Raw genomic sequence first — 22553 nt, forward strand, 5'->3', positions numbered from 1 at the left:
TCTATGCTTAAATTGAAACATCACCTGGCTGTAAGAAACTTTATATAACACCTAATATGACTCAGAGGGGCACTTTGCTGTTTTTCAGCCAGCTTTATGTGACTACAATGTCATTGGCCACTTTTCTTCCCACCTTTCCGCAGCGAGAGCTCCCCACTCGTCATCCAGCTCTCCTCTGCCAGATGACGTGACATTTACCAGCTCCAGGGCTGTTGTCTGATCGCATAACTGACTTAAGAATAAAAAGATTACTGTTATTTTACTGTGTGAAATAGCCCTAACAGCCCTAGAGCCCGGCTGCGTCATCGGGCCGACGATAAGCTTGACGATGAGTGGGCTCTCAGTGCAGGTGACACGAAGGAAAGGTAAACATCGATCATCTGCATATATTACCAACAATGTAATGAGACAAAGGCGGTTGAAAATCGGCAGGCAAAGTATCCCTTTAATTGAGTTGTTCGGATGAGTGTTTTTGCAGCGTGGTATGTCTGTGTAATCCTGCACCAACCTTCAGGTCAGCTATACTGTAGCCTTTCCTCAAGGTGATCTGGAAAACCTCCACATTGGAGATGAAGGCAGCCAGTCGGGTCAGACTCTGCTTGCCACTGCCGCCCACTCCGACCAGCAGCGCATTACCCCGCGGAGACTCCAGGATTCTGTTTATACGGCAGCTACATGTGGAGGTTGCAGACAGTCGGGGGAGGGAATGGTGTGAGGGAGGAATCCGTGGAAGGGTGAGACGAAAGGTAGGGGGGGGGAGGCAAGTCGGATAAAGACTGAATGTGAGTCATAAGACAAACAGAAAAAGACAAACAAACACAGGTAGTTTCTGTCTCCTCTCTCTGCTTTTATACTGCCCGTTATTTTGTTTCATTCAGATGTATGAACTGTGTTAAACACTAGATTCATTCGTACCGAGAATCTTTTGCCTTCAGTAAAACAAGACGAATGTTCCTCACATCCAAGTTTACAATCAAGTGATTTCATTTTAATTTTCGGTGCTTCACTTTGGGGGAAAATGCCAACACACTTCAACACTACTTGAGCACCATCTGACACTTTAACCGTTTAAAGTGTCTAACTCAACTGTTTATAGCACAGTTTTAATGTTTTAGTTGACATCTCAACTTTCATCTTTTATTTCTAATACTAATTCAGGTACTTTCACTGCTGACATATAAAGTGACGACTCAAGCCTCTGTGGGGCTTAAACTTTAAGTTCAATCGCCTTCAGCAATTACACCAGATTAGACTTGATCAGTTACAACTGATCTATAGTTGCCAACTGCAGTACTTTCAGCTAGCACCTCAGCTCCACTCAAAGACTCCACTTTGCCACTTAGCACTACTTCACTGCTTCCGCTTCAACTCTAAAGGTTCTTCAGCGGCAACTCCATACGTCTCCATTAACTTCAATAACATTTCACATGCAAACAATGAACACTTCAAGATATTTTAACCTTCTGCGCCTGCAATTTGTGAGCAGACAAAGCCTTCAGTACATTTGTTAGTCATCTTACCCATTAATACAAGAGCCTGACTCTTACTGTAATCTGTCTGGCAGATCATTCAGCTAACAATCATGCTAACATTTTAGGAAACACTATGTTGAGAATCAAATAAATTAAAAGATTGACCTTTTGAAACAAGCTGTGAGTCGTTTTTATTATACGACTTACGGATTCACATTTTAGTTTTAGCTTTAGTGAGGTGTATCTTTAGAATATCCTCTTCTTGCTGAAGGGACCGTCTAGTTCAAACCAGCACATTATCGTTCGTATGCCTCCATAAACAGTCATTCAAAGCTGGTGCACCTTTACATATGCTACATATTTCCATTACCATTTGAGTCCTTTTCTTCACATCACTGGAAAGATACTATATTTTTCTTGCTGTCAACAAATCCCACTTAAGAAAAACTAATCCAACAATGCATTTGCCATTCCCTACCCCGTCTGTGAGTCTCAGCTCCAATCCCACCGGTTCCTAATGCAGCCATAAATCTTCAAAAATGGTACAGAAATATTTTGTTTCATTTTTTAAAAAGGCTATGTAGTTTCTAAAACAAGTTGGCACTGCAGATTTCAGCAAACATTACTCAAACAGGAGGAAATGGTGCTTTTGATGGGGACTATTTTCAACTGTGGATTAACACACATGGTGCACAACAGCCCTCGGACGTACGAGGGATTGACCACCCCCTAACATGGTTCCAGGGATTCCAAAACTTCCACTCACATGTGAGCCATGGCATCCTCAAACAGCACCAGGTTCAGTGTGGCGTTGACCTCATTGTAGCCGTCCAGCACCTCTAGCAGGGTTTTACTGAGGGCGCTCCAGGACTCTGCAGCCATGTACCTGGCCTCCCCCAGCCCACGGGCAAAGTGGCAGTACAGGTTCATCTCCCTGGTTTGCTCCAGAGTCTCGTCCACGTCCTCGGGGAGGGACACACACATATTGCAGTGGTAAACATACAGACCCACACACTGCCCCTGTCAGCATAACATTAGTGTTAAGCTTAAACAGTGTGGACAGGGACACAGCTGAATATCACAGCTGTGCAGAGGGTGACCTAGTTCATTTTCACCCTGGCAACTGCTGGGCCCTGCATATTTCACTGGAGAGACTTTTCTGTGTCTCTTCACGATGCTTGTTTTCCCTCCTAAATTCCACAGGCAAAATGTAGGTGCAGTTAAGCAGGCAGTGGGTGAGATAAATGAGGGCAATTCTTATAAATTCTTAAATATAATGGTCTGGCACAGTCTTCATTGTCACTGCATCAAGTGCACTTTCTTACAGTGCAACGGCCTCTAAAGACTTGTCTTGTTTGCATGTAAAAATGGCAAGAAAACATGCTGCATATTGGTCTGTGGCACAGGAGCAAATTGTCCTAAGTTTACCGAAGGTGCCAACTCTGAATAATATATTCTAGAGTGGGTAGTATTATTCTCTCTCCTTCTCGTTCTCTTTCTGTGGGTGTGTGTACACATATAGTTGTCAGGTTCTTCATTGTGGCATGACTAGTGTGCATGCAATAGAGCCACAGAGGGTAGTGAGGGGAGCAGTGGACAGAAAACCATTAAAATGTTTTCCAATTTGCCGGGCTGACAGCGCAGACCCTGACAGCCAGACCCCCATACCACGCTGATTAATATTCTCTCCAACCCTCTCCTGGCCCTCCGCCCTACCGCCGCCCCCCACCCAGCCTTCCTTTTTCTCCTCGCTGTGTTGGCCACTGATGTCCAGGTCCAGACACAGAGCAGGCAGCCTAATGATTTCCCCCTCCTCCTCCCCATCCTCCAGCCTCCCGTTCCTGTCTTCCTCCACTGAACTTTGTAAAACTCTCACCTCATAGAACTTTTTCACTGTGTCGGCCTGCAGCTTATCAAAGACCTGGAAGTCCTGCTCCTCCACCAGCTTGTCTCTGTAGACCCTGTTGGACTCGTGCAGGTAGATTTTCAGCAGGTCCGGAGGGGCTCTCAGACACTCACCGGTACAGAAGAGAATGCCCTGGGCAGAAAAGGGAGAGGGGAAGGCTTAGAGTTTCATTCCAGGGGCTTATTTGGTCCATTTACACCACAACAAGGAGGGAAATGCAGCACAGTCACTGTGGGTAAATCAATGGATATTGAGTGGGCAAGCTGTTAGTAGGTGTGTCAGAGAAATTCTGAAAATAATGGCAGTGCTTTTCTTTCATCTGACTGCCTCAGAAGTATTGCTGCATGTGGAATTAAGTTCTGTGGGCAGGTGTCGGATGGAGGAATTGTGAAAATTCAGAAAGAGTCTGCATACGACTGAAAAGCTTCAAAAGATTGTACATTTTCAAAAAAGACAAAGGCCATGTCTGAAATACGTCCCTATTTACTAAACAGTGCACTGTGTTTGAAAAAAAATCCCACAACGGAATATAAAAAGTGTTTTCCATGGAAGCAAGCTAATGTTCAGCAGGCCTTACTGTACAGTGCTCTTTAGCAGGTTTACAATGGTCACCATCTTAAATTAGCATGTTAGCGTGCTAACTGGCACTAAACAGGGACAGTTGAAGCTGGAGGGAAAGTCATTAGTTCATAAGATGTAATGGTTGTATGTATTAGGTCAAAAACCAAAGTACAGGATGAACTGAGATTTTGACTTCATGATGGTACCAGGCGAAAATGGGGTGCAAAGCTAAGGGATCATTGAGTCAATATCATTCATCCCCTGGGAACCATGAAAGTTTGTATCAAAATCTGTGGCACCTCTTGCAGATGTGGAGCTATTTCACGACACAAGAGAACATTTTCACCTGCTGGTGATGTTCTGTAAAAAAACTCAGGGGATGAACCAAATCCTTCAGATTCATCCTCTGGCCATCGTGAATGTCTGTACCAATTTTCACGGCTGCCCATCCTATAACTGTCGAGCCATTTCACTAAAAAACAACAACTGAGCCTCTTGGTGGGGCTAGAAAAAACGGGATTGCCAGTGTCCGTAGGCTTAACCCAAGGGCATGGCTGAAAATAGATGGGCTGTTCTGTTTGCAATTCATACTTTTTTTTTTTCAGTCCTCTGCTCCACAAAAGCCAAAATAAAAACTGAAAATCACGAAAAACGTGGGCAGATCAGTTATTAGTCAATGATTGATGATTAATGTGTCTCTAGGAGGCTTGTGTGACATGCTGGCTTTCCCACAGGGCCATTCATAAAGCAGTCGGGCAGAACGCGGCGCAATCTCGGTGCCTCACAGAACAGGTGCCGTATAGGATGAGGACGAGGACAAAGAGGCGCCCAGGCACTGTTTGTTCCCCTCTGCGCACTGTCACCCAGGAGGCAGAGGCAGAGGCAAGCAGATGTTGTGTGTTTCCTGCCCCAGAACTCACTCTAATCAACAGAATCATCTCCAGGGGTAAAGCCAGCTGAATCTGATCTGCCTTCATATCTGAGCTCGCTGAATGTGACAATTGGCTGCTAAATCCACTGTGTAATGGTGCAGATGGGAGGTGTGCCCGTGTGTGGGGATATCTGCGTGGATGTGTGTGCCGAAGATTCAGACTGAGCCAGAATTATCGCCGCTACTCTAGATCTACAAAAGCCAAGATGTTTTCCACAAGTATGTGTGAATGATCTAATCCTCTTGACTTTTAATAGATCTGTCTTTTTTCTCCTCCATTTCATTGCTTAATGGTGTCAATCATGACACCCTGCATTTATTGTGTAAACCTGTGCCTGAGCTAAACAAAACACCATATGGCAACTCTATATAGCAGTCATACTTGCAGGCTTAGCTGTTCGTTGTACCAATGGAACAAGCGGCAAAGCGTTAATAAACTGAGAGAGTGAGAGAGAACTTTGTTTTCCTTCTATCCCGCCAACTTTGGCAGACTCGCCCTCTCTGTCCCTGATCTTTCACTGCTTTGTTCAACTCAGAGGAGAGGGATTAGAGAGTTCTGTGTCGGCATGTATCTGTCGGTCTGTCTGTCGCGCTGTCTGGAGCGGGCATGCTTTCCTCATGGCCTGACAGCTGCTCTGAACCCCAAACAATGCCCCCCCCCCACTAACAAATGCCCCCAGCTGATCCACGGAACATCATACAGACATATTGTGCAGTCAGTACAGTTTGCCTCTCTGCACTGCAAGTCTCATGTACGCTCTTTCTCTCCCCTTCCCTCGTCTGTTTGTCCTCCTCTTTCACTTCTTCCATCTTTCCCCCCCCTATCCCCCACCTCGCCTCTTGAGCTTCGAGGAGCTCATTTGGGCTGACGTGGAGAAGACAGGCCCTCCGGATATGCCCGCTGGTCAGGGCAGAGAATGAACATTGGCAAGAGTACTTTGACAACGCTCCCAGTCGGATGCCAAATGTTTGTCCTGACCTATAAGTGGAATTTGGCTACTGGACGTGACTTATAGTGTGTCTGATTTAACATCCACTAGGCATAATGATCAGCCACATGTTTGGAGAAAGCACAAATCTATAGACACAGACCATATGAGGGAGAAAGACTGCAATAAAAAAGTGGAAAGGGACAAATTTGAAAAAGTAGTGGAGAAAAAGGGGGAAAGAAAGGAAATTAGCTGACATTAGCCTCTACTTACTATTCAACAAAAAACCCTAACCTGAGAATTTTGTCAGCACATAACAGCAATAACATTCTCATAAAGATGCAACCTCGAGTGTTGTCTAGACCTGCTTGTTCTGTCACATTTAAAAACACCTTTGCAAGGAGTGTTGCAAGCTCTCTGAGCCCAGTTTTCTGGCTCATTAGAGCTGATGAGACAGTTGCCTTTGGCTCCATCTCTGAGTTTCAAAGTTTTACAAAACAAAGTGAATCACAAAAAGACCCCCAATTATTTCAGCTGAGACAAACATCTGAAACGTCAAGCCAGAAAACACTGTGACAACCATTTAGGACTCATGCTCAAAATTAGAGGAAGCGTTTGTACTGCTTCGCCAAAAGAATTTCCCACTTCTGAAGGTGTAAAGGAGGTACCGGAGGGGTGGGGGGTACAGCTGAGGCAGAGCTATGAGCGGAGAGGCTGCCCACCTCTTCCCAGCTGTCCTAAGGTGTTAGAGCTGAAGAAGTTAGGTAGGAGAACTTCAAACGAGCTCCAAAAGTCCGTTTCTGGTTTTCTTTCTATTCTCTCTATCAAATGAGAGAGGAACAGTGGGAGAGCTTTGACACTTTCCTCTCTTTGGCTAGTGGACATACAATTGTGCTGCGCAGAGCCCTTAAAAAAACTATGACAAACAGGCAGAATGGCCTCTTCACACTTGCTTCAAAGTGTTGTAGTGTGGCTAAACTTCCTACTGCTTCAGGGCATCTAATCAACTTATAATAATGGCTAAAATTATAATGGAAATATCCATCCTTCCATCCATCCATCCATCCATTACCTATACCGCTTATCCGTCAGGGTCGCGGGGGAGCTGGAGCCAATCCCAGCTGACTTTGGGCGAGAGGCGGGGTCACCCTGGACTGGTCGCCAGCCAATCACAGAGCCAACAACCACTCACGCTCACACCTACGGGTAATTTAGAGTCACCAGTTAAGCTAACCTGCATGTCTTTGGATTGTGGGAGGAAGCCGGAGTCCCCGGAGAAAACCCACGCAAGCACGGGGAGAACATGCGAACTCCACACAGAAAGACCTTCCTGCTGTGAGTGCTAACCCATAATGGAAATACGGTTAATATTAACATACTTAAAGACACAGTGAAACGGCATCATCAAGGCGTCGAAATGCTTACACCAAAGTGGTGGTTGAACGGTTTCACAGTGTCTGAAGGCCTCCTCCCCAAATGAACGACAATGATATAGCATTAAAGGAAATATGGCATCTATGTTTTCTTATTTTTGAGGAGGGTTACAGTCTCCTCATCTCTCCACACAGATCTGATGTATTTCGTCTGCTGCTCAGTGGAGCGGACGTTTAAGTTCCACGCTACAGCTACTAGCTCAGCTGTACACACTCTGGGGTTAGTCAACCAGTTGTCAGTCTCTGCCCGCATCTTCGACAAAGCACCCTTGGCTTCTAACCTACTAACAACAAACTCCTTTTACATTACACAAAGTCATTTTTATCCATTGTGATGTAAAAGATATTGATTAGTGCAGCTTTAAAGAAGTGAATATGAATATTTCTGTATCATGCAATGATAACAACTTAGAGCTGCCTTTGTAAACTCCTAGATGGAATTATGAAAAATGACGTTCCTACAGCTGAGTGGCTTAAAGCATTAATTATACAACGAAGTGTGTTAAATGAGAGAGCCTGCCCTCCATGAAACCGTGGAGGATTTTGACAGAAATATCACCCAAAACCTTCTCCCTTGACAGTGTTCGTGCTCTGATATTATATTCATTTAAATACATTAAATCATCACTAACACCCGTGGAAGTGCAAATCCATTCTATTTTCTGTTACACTTATTTCAGACTTATTTCCAGTTTCAAGACCCAGCTCTTAAATCAATAATAATTTAGATGAGAAATTACTGACGAAGCCTGGCTCTTTCCATGTGGGAAGCAGAGCCGTAAAAACAGAGAGAATCAAGGCAAAATATCTACGTCCTTGTTTGAAATGGAAAGGTGAGTAATATGAAAAGACTCACAACTTTTTCCATTTAACTTCTGACATTTAATTGTGAAAAGATTAACCTGAGGTCATGCTTCTGAAAGAACGTCTACGTAGATAAATCTTTCTGGTATATTCTCCATCTGTCTGTCACCTGGAATATGTTAGAGAGGTCTCGCAGGTTGAAGATGTAGTGGAACTTGACTGCGGTGGGGAGGAAGGTGGACGAGACACGCTGGTGCAGGGCAAGGGCCAGCTGGACCAGGGCGGGGCAGCTCTTCTGCAGGGCAGCGGCGAAGCCCTCCCCTCTCAGGTGCTGAGACAGGATGGAGGCGTAGATCGTGCTCAGGGCCTCGGCTCCAGGAAACGACAGGGCAAAGACAGAGAAGTGGCGCTACGGAGGGAGAGACGGCATAGAAGGAGCAATGGTGAATGTGTTGTTCATCATCAACGATTCATTTCTCTTCTAGACTTACCACAAAAGTCACCTTCAAATTCAAATACATGCTCATTCCACATACATGCTATACATGTATGTGTGTGTGTGTCATCGCTTCACTCCTATGAGAAAGCTGGGGGGGGGGGCACAGAACACTTCAAGGGTGCATCTTATTACCCTCTTGTACGCATACCGACGCCAGCTCTCTTAGCCAAATCCTAATTTTTTTAATTACCCAATGTTGGTAGTTTCATTTAAAAAGTCCAATATCTAGTCTACAGTATATTTTCAGAAACAGAACATTTTATCAGTTGGTAAAAGGATAACTCATCTTCAGGTGAATTTGAATTAGTTGAAAAAGAACTTTTAATTACCTCAGAAATGATGTTGGTTTCTCCTCTCTTCAGTTAAATAAGTTTAGAGTGAAGAAGCTCAGAGATCCTCATGTCCTTGAGGTGTTTAGACTTCAATCACAGGAGAGCAGCTTTATAATGGCCTTGTTTTAGTTAAGATACAGTTTGGATTGAGCCACAGAAGCAAAATAATACGACGTTACGTTAGATAAAGACTACAAGATTTAAGCATTCCTTTGTTCCTGCTGCTATCACAGAGTTTAACGGCTACATACAGCTGCTGGCACTGTTGCACCATTTGTAAATGTCTAATTATGTCTCATGATTTAAAAGGTACACATTAGGTACTTGGGGGTCACATTTGCGTGTGTGTGTGTGTGTGTGGCATTTTTATTTATGGAGAAAGTCTAGACGGGAGAAGCCCGTAGGAGTTCGACTCTTAGTTGGCAATGTTGTTTACATATCCAAAGAGTGCGGTCGATGTGTCATTTATTAATGACTCCCTCATCATCCTCCTCCTCCTCCTGATCTGAGGCAGGTGTGGGTGGAGGCAGTCCCACATTCTCACCCATGTGAGACTTGTACCCACAGAGAAAGTCCTCAGCAGAAATACAGCAGCAAAGATCGTTCGTATAAACGGCTTGTTAATGATGACTGTCCTCTGCCAGTAACAAAGGCAGATTTTGCATGATGTTGTTACAAGGCTAGAAGGTATCTTAGAAGGGGGCAGGGTGAATTCTGGGACATATAAAACCACGGTTTGTTGCTGGTTTAGGGGAAAATCTCTTTCACTGTTAATCATTCAAGACCTGAAAATATTCTATATTTTATTCTATATTTGTCTTACTGTCAAAAAATCCCATCAAAACAAACACCAACAACAAGTATTGTGTGTGTGTGTGTGTGTGTGTGTATTAAAGCCTGATAATCTTCCTCCTACGTGTCATTGAGCTTCATTGTTTTTCAAAACCTTAAAAACACATCAGTGAGCCAAACTGGGTGCACTGGGCAACATGGTTCTTCATTACCATGAACACACACACCCTTGTAGTGTATTTAGACTCAGCCCCACATGCAGAAACCTGCTGCCAGAAATACTGACTAGAGTCCAAAACGTCATTTAATCCACTGCTGAAACGAGTCCCCAGCAAGAACTACAGTGAGACCCTGTTAGGTAAAGTAGCGCTTTTTAAAATGAAACTATGACTAACCCATTTTTAGGCTTGGGATTTGTAGACAATGAAATAAGACTCTAAATTAATGGCAGCCTTGCCCTTTAATCATGTTTAAATGTTATCACATAAGCAGGCCTTAATCACAGGCAGATCGCAAAACTCTCGCACTTGTTTTGGGACCACTCGTGTGTGTGTGACTCAGATTATGATATTTAGACAATACACACACACACATTCATCCAAAAACCTGACAACTACCAGGATGCAGGTAAACTAAGTAATGTCATGTCTGAGTCATCTTATCAGACCGATGTACGAATAAGAACGCACTGACGCCGAATGAACACACGAACAGTTATTGTGGCATCCAACCTCTACCACTGTGTTTTAGTCTGGTAAAGTTTTGATACGTCAAATCGGTTCAGCCTGCGATGCCTCACAAACACATGAACAGACCGATAAGTACGCAAACAACGTGCCACCTCCCTCAGGCACGCCGGGGTGATTTCCTAAATACTGAAGTGCTGTGTCAGAATTTCCATTTTGTTTACGTTTCATCTAAATCGAATCAACTGTGCGTGACTGGCTTCACCAATGAATGAAGAAACAAACACAAAGAACACACGAAGAAACAATACAACGCAATATATAACAATTCAGTTTTGCTAAAAAAAAAGAAGAAAGAAACCAAAGCAGCATATTATGTCACAAATATATAGAAAAGATGATGATAAAATGATAACATGTGCAAGAGGAATTAGTGCACATGTAACCTCAGCATTGTGTTACATAACCAGTGGAACACAATGTGCTGTAAGGACATGCTGTATGTGTGTGTGTGTGTGTGTGTGTGTGTGTGTGTGTGTGTGTGTGTGTGTGTGTGTGTGTGCGAATATGTACTTGCAGTCGTGGATTGATGGTGAAGCTGCCGGCTGTGGGGTTCATGCAGGACACGTACTGAACGCTGTGTATTTCCTTCAAAAGCAGCTTATTACGGTCATACCTGGAAGTACACACACACACACACACACACACACACACACACACTCATCATTTAACAGCCTCGCATGTACACAAATACCCACCCCACACCCGCACATCTTCCTCCCGTTTTTTGCCGATATGGACGCCTCAGCTCCCACTTAAGCTGGCGTGGCTCAGTAGCATCCTCCTTCCTCTCAATTTCATACCTGAAATCCTCCCAGCATATCTCTAATGGGCTGACCGTGTCTAAGCCAGTCAGCCTGTGTCTGACGCAGTGGAACCATGTTCAGAATGGCCTCACTGTGTCACAGAGATGAGCAACAAAATCCTTTTAAGGGGAATCATACAACCCTGCTCTCACATTTGACTTCTGACACTCATAAAAGTTGTAGCATATCACTACTGAGGCGGGGATCTTTCTGAATACTAAAAGGGAAATGTTTTCAGTGGAGGAGCTGTTCCTTTGAATTATTAGGGAATTGAACCCATCAGCTGCTGGCACTCTATTATCTGAATTATCCTTTTCTATGCTAAGACATGGAGAAATTGCCTGGGCCTGTCCATCATTTCAGGAAATAAACTGAGGTACAATTCCAGTCTAACATCATCCTCTTTAAACAGTCAAGGCGTGTACTCCTGTTTGCTCATGTATATAGAGTCCTACCAGTGGTTGTAGTCCATGTGCTGGCGTATGAGTGTGTGAGGTTGCACAGTGCCATATGCATCCACCTCAGGCATATTCATGTCGTCAATGAAGTAGATCAGTCTTCTGCTGCCTGGAGGTCCGTAGTTGCGCCCTGCTTTCTTCTCAAGGGGCTTTTCCAACACCGCTGTGTGAGACAGGAATGGACGAGCAGAGGGCAGAAATGTGGGAAAGAAATGAATGAACACTGAGAAAGATGTGATTGGAAAGCAATATTTGTAGGGTAGTTTTGAGTTGAGAGTCACAGGTCACTGCGGCAACGGTCTTCAATTCAAAAACAGCCAACAAATTAGAGCTTTTGAGCAGAGCAGAGATGTCATCTTCCGACCTCACAACAAAAACAGTGATGGTTGCAGCTGCACAGGCTGCTGCAAGTTGGTTTTAAGAAATAATGAGTCTTGAATTGGAATACTCCTGTGATCAACACGACAAATGTCACTGGCTAGGGCCAAAACAAAATGGCAATTTAGTCTTATCATCAACTACTTTAGAGAATGGACAGCATCCAACATCAACAACATCTATCCATAGACACATGATTTGGTAGAGGAAACACAGTGCTCTAACTGTAAGTTAACAGGGGGTTCAACTGGAACCGATGTTCCAGAGTAGAAAATCACTCACGCAATTTCAACGACAGGCTAATCGGAAACAAATATATGAAGCGGTGATAGCGGAAAGCTTGGTGAACAAATGCACATTTCCAACCTTGGAGCATTGCAGATGTGGTGTAATAGTTAAACGGGACATTTTTAATCATGTATTTTTCTGCGTCCAGTGATCCCAGTTTGTCCCCGACCAGGACAGACTTCCCCGTCCCAGCGTTCCCGACCAGCATGACGGGTCGGCGGCGTTCCAGGAGACGGTCCATGAAGTAGCGAATTCTAATGGTCTCTGTGGTGTGGACTAGACATGCCTGCACATGGAAAACATACATATATGTATATACAGCAAATCAGTCCTGTGTGAAATCAGTGCAATTCCACCAAAAAAAAAAAAAGCTTGAATACTCGTAAACAACCTGTTGTACCTGAAGCGGGGTATCCATATCCATTTCAAACTTGGGCACCATCTTGGACCAGGGTTCAAACTTCTTGCTCTCAGTGTCGATGTAGTAATCAAACACGGTGCCCTGAGATGGGAACTTGATGGTTTTGAACTCGGCCACCCACCACTTGCTGAACTCCACTCTGTAGTCGACCAGCTACACTCACACAGAGCACACACGCAGAGACACAGAGGGTAGGCTGAGCGGTCAATACTCTAAAATGACTTCCTCTCTGCTGCCCCCCCCCGCCCCCCCTATACAGTAGCTATGGATCCGTGCGTTTGATTTACACTGGTGTGAGTACAAACCAGACGACAAATAAATGGCGACAACATAGAGATGCAGCCACAGCAGTTGAAGGGTAGAAAATGAGAGATGGCAGGCCTATCTATCCATCTGTCTGATTCAGACAGTGAAGTAGCCTCATCACCTGCTGGTTGGCAGCTCCTCGCCTTCCTCTCTGCCTCCCCAACCCTCGGTACCTGTCTCCTCTATTCACAACCAACTCTCAAGTCAATAAAACCACTTAGCATTTAAATGCATCTGTGATGGGAAAATAAAGTGGAGTACATTTGTACCGAGGGGAGAGCAGTTTTATCCCATAACTTAGATGGACGCGCTTACTGTACGGCGCTAACTGGATTGCTTAGCAACTGCTCGCCATGACTCTCGCCGATTTAAATTCAGCCGGCCTGTGTGTTGTTGAACGGGAATTGAGTCCACTTCATTTTCAGATGGAGATCTCTCCCTTTTCAAAAACCTGCCGTTTCTTCGACTGGAAATAACTTTCAAATGACTTTTCATAGACACACAAAGTTCAGTTGCATAAAAGCCATCAGGGCTTGAATAGTACCGAGGAATACCCATAATGCAAGTGCAGGGAAGAGTTATGAGAAAAAAAATCATTCAGCTGTTTCAGTTATGTTCCATTCTCTTCCCCTTTATGCAACCACTTAGTAAGCGTCTCACATGCCTAGAGGCCTACGCAGTACCTGGTCCTGGAACATGGCTCCCCCAAAGGCCCAGACCGCAGCAAAGACAAAATAGAGCTCATAAAGTTCCTTGGCACAGTCTGGCGGGGTGTTTTCTGGAGTCAGCAGACACTCCAGCAAGTAGCACAGCATCTGGACCATACTCTGCTCAGGGATAGGGATGATCTTCTTAAACCTGAGCAGAGAAAGACACATTACATCACCAGATTGTAGCCTTACCGCTGACTTGTGTTCCTCATTTAGCACGCAAAGTATCGGCCGAAGGCAGAAAATAAAATGTAAGAATATGGTTTCATCTTATCTAATTTGGAACTTTTTCCCCTGATTTAACAGAAAAAAATACAACTTTTCAGAAAGCGGATGACTAATGTGTCTATGAATATCTACTGTATGTGGCATTATGGTTCTGTACAGTGGTGCAATTTCTAGATTTTTGGCGTAGCAATGAGGACAAAATATTCCTCCTCCCCGTCTCCCTCCTCTGCTTCCTGTTTTTGTTGTCTGCTCCAATAACAGTGGTGATGGAGGTGCTGGAGGAGGCGAGTGGTCTTGTACAATAGAATGCGGGATGGCATCCAGTTCTTCTGAGTCAGTCCCTGTTTGCTTCGGCCCACTTTTGCACAGTCCCTCCCCATGTTACGTCACATCCCAACATCCTGCGTCAATGACCGTACAAATGTCCTTTCGTGGTGACACAGAGCAGAGCTGAGGAGCTGTGTTACCTTGATCTGAGGGTATCCAGGCAAGTGGGGAGGTACTTGTCAAACAGTATGGTCAGGTTGGCCTTCTCTGATTGGACCTCCCTCTTGTCGATCCAGCTGGACACTGGCGGGTTCCAGCCGAGGTCTGCTGGGTTTATGTACAGGATGCCTGGAAAGAGAACACATTTAGTGATGACAATGCCAGCGCACATGGCTCTTTTAACCCGTTATGGCTCCCTGGGGCAAAAATGTGTTGTCGGGCAGCTTTTCTCCACCCCCACACCTCCTGCTTGTATATATGCGCCATGTCACCTCCAAGTACAATACAGGCTGTACCAGTATTCGACACCCAGAAAGCAAACTGTGCTCCTATGCCGGAATACTACATGGCCTCAGGTTCTGTGTGCATCAGTTAGTTTAAGACAATTTGTACACACAGAACACAGGAATATATACCAGTGAGAAGGGATGTCACTTCTTTTGAAAAAAGTTCAAACAAATGAGATCAAACACATCATTCGCTCACATGCATTTGTACACAGCCCTCATAGACAAATTCCTACATTTCATTGAACGACACTTGCTACAGTAATTAGCACTAAAGTAAAAAAGGATGAGGCAAAGAAAGGAAAGCAAGGACTACCTGCTCTGGATACTGTAGCGGGGGTAGCGGTGCGAAGGTGGCTGATCTCAAACACCAGCCTCATGGTGGGGTTCAGGGGGATCCTCTCATTACTGGCCAGAGTCAGCACCTGACAGGAGGAGACGGCATGTTTGCACACAGTGGACTGTAGATATGACTGAAAGAGAGCGTGGGTTTTTTTTAGCTGCCTTTTACACATTCTTAGCCTGGATTATGTCACTTTCTGTTCTCCTCGGCTGCTTTCGCTATTTTTGGCGTCACGCACACACGCCGTCATTTATTGTCTCACTCAGAGTACAAATAGTTTACTACTCTCTCGCATCGGCGATGAGTCAACCACATCTTTCTATTGTATATATATATGAATGCTGATTTAGTGAGCTGCAGACAGTGAAAATGTGTGACCTTAGTCTTTTTCATACTGAATTAAAGACCATGTATTCATAAACACAGACACGCACAACTCGCTCACACCTTGTTGTCATCCATGACTGTGTTGAGTGACTCAATCCACATCGGGTCAATGTCTCCGTCCAAAACAATCCACTTAGGTCCGCTGTGACTTATATTGGCTAGTTCACGCATTATACTGGAGAAAAGGCCTGCAGGGAGAAGCATTTCACATTTTAGTCATTAAATATTTTGTACTCATCAAACACTGTTGCTGCAGGACTCGGTGATCACCGTCTTTCCACTCTCTGGTTGCCGGGTTGATGATGCCAAAAAGCTCGTCATTAGTCACAGCCTTTGGGTTGAGGTCCGCCCACACAGGTCTGCGCTTCATGTTCTGATACGTCCTTTGGAGTGACCTCATCACCTGGCTCTTTCCCGTGCCCGCGTTCCCGATCACGAACACAGAGTGACGCACCGCCAGCAGCTCCTCCAGCTGCACCACCTAAACACACACAACCAAACGTTTGTGCTGTGCTTTGTTTATATCACATGAAGGACACTGATGACACGGTGTACACCTAGACACTGAACCTTTTTACAGGATAATGTAGCTTTTCATGGGCCACTACACTGTTTCACTCAGTCTACTGCACCTCCTTCCTCATGTTCTGCTTTATGGTGAATATAAAGTGATGCAGAATGACGGGGTTAGTACACTGGCTTAGTACGCTGTTCACACGCTACGATAAATGACAGCAGTGGTCTTCTGGAAGGACAGATATCTGCACTCTCATTATTCTGTGTTTGCACACTTAAAGGGCCACTCTGCCTAGTTTACACACAAAGATCAGTTTACTTGTCATGTCTTCTAATCTTTCTATGAAGACCAAATGTGTTCAGTATTGAAATTTATATTAATACATACAGACAAAATAAATATTATATAAATATGAAGATGGGAAATGAACATTTTGTTTTATTTGCTTTCATAAGTCCTTATCTCTGTCAGTGAAGGCAAGCAGGCCAGAGGCAGTAATGTGATTGGTTGTTGCTTTGGTCTGAATGTGCAGACGGCCAATCACAACAACTGTCTCAACCCTGTCTGCGTTGATTCACAGACAAGAGCTTATAAGGTGTCCCAAAAGTCAGTTTGCATACTTGGAAAGATGTGCTTTCATTGGATAGTATCCCCCCACAATGTAATACACAAAGGACGTGGAAGAGCTGCCAAAAGCCCTAACAGCTTGGCTTGAGATTACAATTGATATATGACAGAGAGCCGGTGTTACAAAATGGTGGAGTGCTGTTTGTAAAAGACAAACATACCACCATAAAAGGTGTTTTTTTTTTTTTAAAACATGTATTTACAAAAAAACTGACTTATTTCATGTTATTTCATTAAAGCAGAAGAAAACAGTAAAATGTGCATTCATGTACCAGTTTAAAGAGCAGAGAGTCGCTGGTTTGTAACCTATTAGTGATCAATTCATTTTTAAATCATCCACACTGTTTTCTCAATAACCATACTTGCACAGTTTCTCCAGTGCTGAGGATGTCATGTGTCATATTTAAGTGCTTCATGTTGAACGTTAAACCCTAAAAATGAACACACACACACACACACACACACTTGACTTTTTCCTTGAATTGCAGTGTAATATTTTCAGTCAGTTCAGGTACGTGAGGTGACACAACAGAGAGCATAATGGAATAACAAAACAGAAAAAAAAAAAAGGAGAGAGAGATTTCCTCCCCACTTCCACTCAAACACACAGATGGCAAGCTCAATCAATGCCATCGACCGGGCTCCTAGCGGCTCCTACTCACCATCCATTCACCCGGAGCGCGGGCCGCTTTACACTCTCAAAGGCCCCGGCTGATTACTGCTTTGATGTGGGGAGGGCTAATGCTAGCACAGGCTAATGCTAAAGGTATGCTGTCTCTCTCACCTCGCCTGCCCCTCCTCCTCTTTGTTTGTGAGGCCAACCTTTTGATTTCAGACAAAGACAGTAAAAGTTCAGGCTCTGGGGGTGGACGGTTGTTATTGACCGCTCTCCCATTCTCTCTCTCTCTCTCTCTCTCTCGCTCGCTCGCTCGCTGTGTTTCGCTTCCTCTTTGTTTATTTCTGTGGCTGTCTCTCACAATGTCAGGGTTAAGTGGCATGGTGCAGCGCCAGCCTCCATTGATGGAGCGTTATTATGTGGTTCCCGTGTCTATTTGACCTGAGGCAGATTGCACTTATTTCCCCTGGTCCTGCGTTCATCTGTCTCTGACATATACCGCCTTCTATTGTGCATGTGTGAGTGTGTGTGTGTATCTAGATGTAACATAATGACTAGAATTAGGTCAGCAGCTTGGGCACCTGAACTCTCATCGCAGCCAACCGTTGGCTTTCTGCAATATTTGCCCGATTCATCCAGATGCTGCAGACTTTTTTGACACTAATGTGTATTTCCCAGTGGAAGATTATGACGTGAGGTAAATAGCTTTTGGAAAGAACTAAGATAAATCTAAATGAAAGTGCTACAACTGTAATATCTGTCTAAGTTGTTAAAGATGAAGCCCCCCTTTAGGGACTTTGCTTGTGCTTCACAGACAACTTGTGATTGTGTTTACCTTCATCCGGCTCTGTAACACTCACATTTTTTGAGTTGTAATCAAAACAGAATCTGATAAAGGGCAGCAGACAAGCATGTCAGGAGGCAACCGGGGGATGTGTTTTCCGTACCTTGAGTACAAAATTGTCTTCAGCCTGTAACTTCAAATCCAGAATGGACTCCTTCACGTGCTTCTCAAAGTCCGGGTCTCTCTTCCTGGGGACATCCAGGGCAGGGAACAGGTCTCCTATCAGCCCCATGAACACGGGCATGTCATCGGTCACAATCTTGGGGATGTTGAAGTCTCTCAGAGCTCGCATCAGCACCTGGTCCTCGGCTCGGCCAGGGTCTCCTCTCTTCAGAGAGCCAGCCACCACCAGGACCGACTTGATGGCTCGGAGGCCCCAGTCATAGTGGTCCTTTGGGAAAGGCCAAAGAGATGTAAGTGAGCTGAACACACATGCTTTTAGTCTCACAGCAGTACGTGGTGTAGACCGGCCAAAACTGGAGAACACATACTGCTGCAGCATTCTCAACCACCATTTTCAAACTGGAAGCCACAATAATATTAGAGCATTATTTCAGCTCCCTGCTGATTTGATAGCATGAATGTATTTCAGAGTCTCAGTGTCTATTTGCTGGCAGGAAGAAACAGCAGTCATACTGCACAGGACCAGCAGCAGAACTTATCTAATATTAAACCCACTATTATGATCCACTTGTTTAACTCCAGAAAGTAGTTCTCTGAATCTGCACTTTCCATTGATTTGCAGTTTCAGTCCTTGACTTCATTGCCACCAAGTTGCTAATGTTGGAAAACTCAGAATGAAATTCTGGCAAACAACTTTAAAGCAGCTAAAAAGTGTAATTAAGGTGATATTTAAAAATGTCCAAAGAAGTAGAACTTTATAAAACAGCCATAAAAAAGGAAATATATAGCGTTGAGACACTTAAAATGGGCCTGTGGTCATGGGAACATTCATTCCGAACTGAGGGCTCATCAAACGGCTTACCTCAGACAAGGAGCTCGACTTTAACTATTAGTCAGCGCTGTGAGTGATTTTATTGCTTTCTTGAATAATTAAAATAATGGCATGACATGTAAAACAGGAGCAGACTAAAAAAGGATTAAAGAAACATTTCTGATGGAATAACATCATAACTCCCTGCAGCTTATTATTCATATGCATGTAACACTTCACTCAGACAGTTACGTTGGAAAGTCAGCTCTTGTGTGGTGTCCCTGAGTCATTCTTTTATCAAAAGCCTCAAGTATAAAAGGAACATTGTGTCAGTTGTTCCGCTTTGAAGTGAAAATAGAGCCGGCTCTTTCTAACCATATCAGATGTGTGAAAGAGAGCAGATCGTACCTGTTTGGACAACAGCTCCTTACACAGCGTGTAGAGGGTGATAAACTTCCTGGCGAGGACCCGAGCGTTCAGGAAGCCCTCGGCCACCAGCATGATCTCACAGATCAACTCGAAGTCGGGCACCACCATGGCACATGGTCTGTGGAGACATGGACAGAGAGAATTAAAAGGAACTCCGTTCCTGATCTGGGATTAATAAATGCTTTGTCATCTATCGTTCACACAATTCACTCAACTTGTTATACACAATCTACAGGAATCTACAGAAAGACACAGCAGATGACTAGAAATTACTTTTGTTGTTCTCACAAACAGGAATGTTTGGAGAATAACATCAAGTTCATTTAAAGAGACTTGTGTTTGGGTTACTAGAAATGGCTCCCCATAAATGTTAAAGGGTTGGTTCACTCAAATTACATTTTAAGAAAACCCTAAACACATTTTCTATTGCAGATTGTTTCAGTTTTATTGTCCAGGGTTTGAGATGCTTGTTCTGCTTCCACACCTGCACAATGGACAAGAATAGGATTTCACAGGGGGTTGGAGCTTGTCCCCTGACATACCTGAACAAAGCCTTGAGGTTCTCGGGAAGCTCAGTCCTGCCAGCGTAGCCTGGATTCATTGTGATGAAGATGCCAACAGAGGGGCACAGATTGACCTCCTCTCCCATGAAGTTAAACCTCCGCTTCTTATCTCGAATGGCATCCTGGATGCTTTTAACCTGCACACACGGAGGAAGACACACAATACAGAGTAGAAGGAATTGTCACAGTTAGAGCTGGATATCCAACCTTAATAAAAATCTGTTTATGACACCAACATTCTTCGTCCTTGTTAAAACCTGGAGGCTAGTTTACCCATAATGCAATTCAACCACCAACAGCTTGGCCGGCAATATGGGTGTCTGGCTAATGCTGCCAGCCTCAAGTAGAGACGAAGAGCAGGCTGCAGAGGTTTGATAAGCTCATGTCTTTCTAGCTCTACACCAACAGATTCTTTTCCCTTTCTAACTTGTAGTCTTGAGTCCCAGTGACTCAAATGACATCACTTGAGGACAGATATCACATTTGAGACAGGTCCCTTCAGAGGCACCTAAGGCTTTATACAACTTTTTCACGTACTCACGTTGATGTGTGTGTGTTATGAGTCCACCAAAATTATTACACTTATTATTATTATTATTATTATTTCACAACATGAGTGAAAAGTTTAACCTTCTGGTCGTGCTAAAGAAAACATCTGAGGATCACCAAAGTCAGCAGCAAATTAGAACCTGCCACCTGCTGCAGGTGAATTTGGTGTTTGATGTTCCACTCCCATTCGGAGGTTGGCAGTACAGCACCTAAAAGTAGTTTGCCAATAGTCTCTACACAAAAAAAAGATGGAGAAGAAGAAGCATAAGAAGAGGAGGAAGAGGAATAAAAGATTTATGGCATTCCACAGTGCAGGCTGAATCACAAGTCTGCTTGTTTCACTCAGACACTTTAACCAGGGGACAGAAAAACAATCTGGCGTTACATTGCAGGGGTTAACCTACCTCATCAAATGCAAATTGCACCAGTTCATAGTTCATGTGTGTGTGAGTGAGTGTTTCTGTGGGCATGCTTGGTGTAGTGCACTGGAACAACACATTTTTTTCTCCAAGTGAGGAATTAGAATATTCGCAATCTGGCGCAAACGTCACCGGTGTTCTCCACTTATTAGGCTAAAAGCACTTCACCTCTGTGTGTGTGAGTGTGTGTGCATGTGTACAATGTGCATGTGTGTATGAACGAGAGAGAGACAAGAGATGTCAGTATTTTCCTTAAAAATCTAATTACCCTGGCCTATTTTCCTAAATAGTCAAGCTTGAATATTGTAGATCTCTATTATTTTTCTCTACATGTAGTTACACACCGTGGGCTAAAACAAGGAAGTGGCTGGCAGTAAAAAAACACACTGGCAGGTGCACAAAAAAGTTAATTTTCAACCCTGTCTGGAATTCATGAATGTCATGGCAATATCATGGCAATCCATCCAACAGTTGTTTAGATATTTCAGTCTGGACCAAAAACAGACACAGACGGCGCTACCGATATTACCATCCCTTTTAAAAATGGTTTGAGAAACTTAAGTACTGCATTGGCACCACTATCAGAAAGTTTCAAACCATTACCAGTCCTACTCCAAGTCAACCACCAACTAGTGCAACCCTCACATGGGAGAAGGTTTGGTATCAACCATTAGCATATCATTAATATCAATAAGCACACACCAGAGTTAATTTGTAACAGCCTGTCAAATTGTTATGCGATATGCACCTTTTTTCAGGGACACAGTTTCATCAATAACATGAGCGTGCTATCAGCCAAGGTTTATCGGATGGATGAACTGCCAAGGCTCCGTTTGTCTACATTATGACTGAATGAGATATCAGAAATGAACTTTTTGTGAGTGTGTATGTGTGTCTTGGCCTAAAACTCTGAATCCCTGCCTGTAAGAGGCTTTATGAATTTAACATGCGTGTGGTAAAAGAGCGTAGCGAGTCGACAGCTGGAAAGAGGAGGAACATCTCTTCATGGATGAGTACTCGGCTACAGATCACTCAGTCATACTAACACAACAGGGAGAGGAGGGGGGGGGATGCAAAAACAAACAGTGCAGCTGCAGCACAAAAAAAGAATAAAAGTTTTCATGAGAACATCAGTGGAGCTTGTTTTTTATGTGAAATGACAGCAGCCCACCACTGCCATCCTACAGGGATATGAAGGGAAGTAAAACACCAAAAACACATTTAAAAGAAGTTCAAGAACAGACACCGTTCTGAAAGGTGTGATCCAGTGGGGTCTGGCTCCACTCTTTGCTGTCTCTTTGAATGTACAGGCCAGAGCAACCAGCTTCGGTATATCCACAGTCCAGGCCTGTGTTGGCTGTAGCAGAGGCAGAACTTCGCCGATTTATCTCCATGTTGTTACGTCTGGCGGCCTTCTGTTTGTCTCTGTTTTATTTAATGGAGAACCGGTCCCACCACCTGCGTTAGCAGACCCAACCAGCAGCCGAGTATATCGCTGCCCGATGCTAGCTGCTCCCTGTTTAAGAGGATGGATTAGGTGTGTGTGCTATGG

General features: G+C 44.1%; 1 protein-coding gene across 1 annotated transcript in view; it reads right to left on the minus strand.

Annotated features, from left to right (window-relative positions):
- The window catches only part of dnah9 (dynein, axonemal, heavy chain 9), a 119089-nt gene that overhangs the window by 58997 nt on the left and 37539 nt on the right, over positions 1 to 22553 (minus strand). The window contains exons 35-50 of the mRNA XM_070851240.1: positions 20013 to 20170; positions 19450 to 19588; positions 18211 to 18498; positions 15774 to 15984; positions 15564 to 15691; positions 15090 to 15198; positions 14468 to 14615; positions 13746 to 13920; positions 12736 to 12909; positions 12414 to 12621; positions 11667 to 11832; positions 10919 to 11021; positions 8206 to 8445; positions 3349 to 3510; positions 2239 to 2435; positions 509 to 671 (exon numbers count right to left, since the gene is read on the minus strand). Of these exons, the coding sequence (XP_070707341.1) occupies positions 509 to 671; positions 2239 to 2435; positions 3349 to 3510; positions 8206 to 8445; positions 10919 to 11021; positions 11667 to 11832; positions 12414 to 12621; positions 12736 to 12909; positions 13746 to 13920; positions 14468 to 14615; positions 15090 to 15198; positions 15564 to 15691; positions 15774 to 15984; positions 18211 to 18498; positions 19450 to 19588; positions 20013 to 20170 (2769 nt within the window). The remainder of the gene's footprint in view (positions 1 to 508; positions 672 to 2238; positions 2436 to 3348; positions 3511 to 8205; positions 8446 to 10918; positions 11022 to 11666; positions 11833 to 12413; positions 12622 to 12735; positions 12910 to 13745; positions 13921 to 14467; positions 14616 to 15089; positions 15199 to 15563; positions 15692 to 15773; positions 15985 to 18210; positions 18499 to 19449; positions 19589 to 20012; positions 20171 to 22553) is intronic.

The sequence above is a fragment of the Pempheris klunzingeri genome, chromosome 20 (genome assembly GCF_042242105.1).
Source record: "Pempheris klunzingeri isolate RE-2024b chromosome 20, fPemKlu1.hap1, whole genome shotgun sequence".
NCBI classification, from domain to species: domain Eukaryota; kingdom Metazoa; phylum Chordata; class Actinopteri; order Acropomatiformes; family Pempheridae; genus Pempheris; species Pempheris klunzingeri.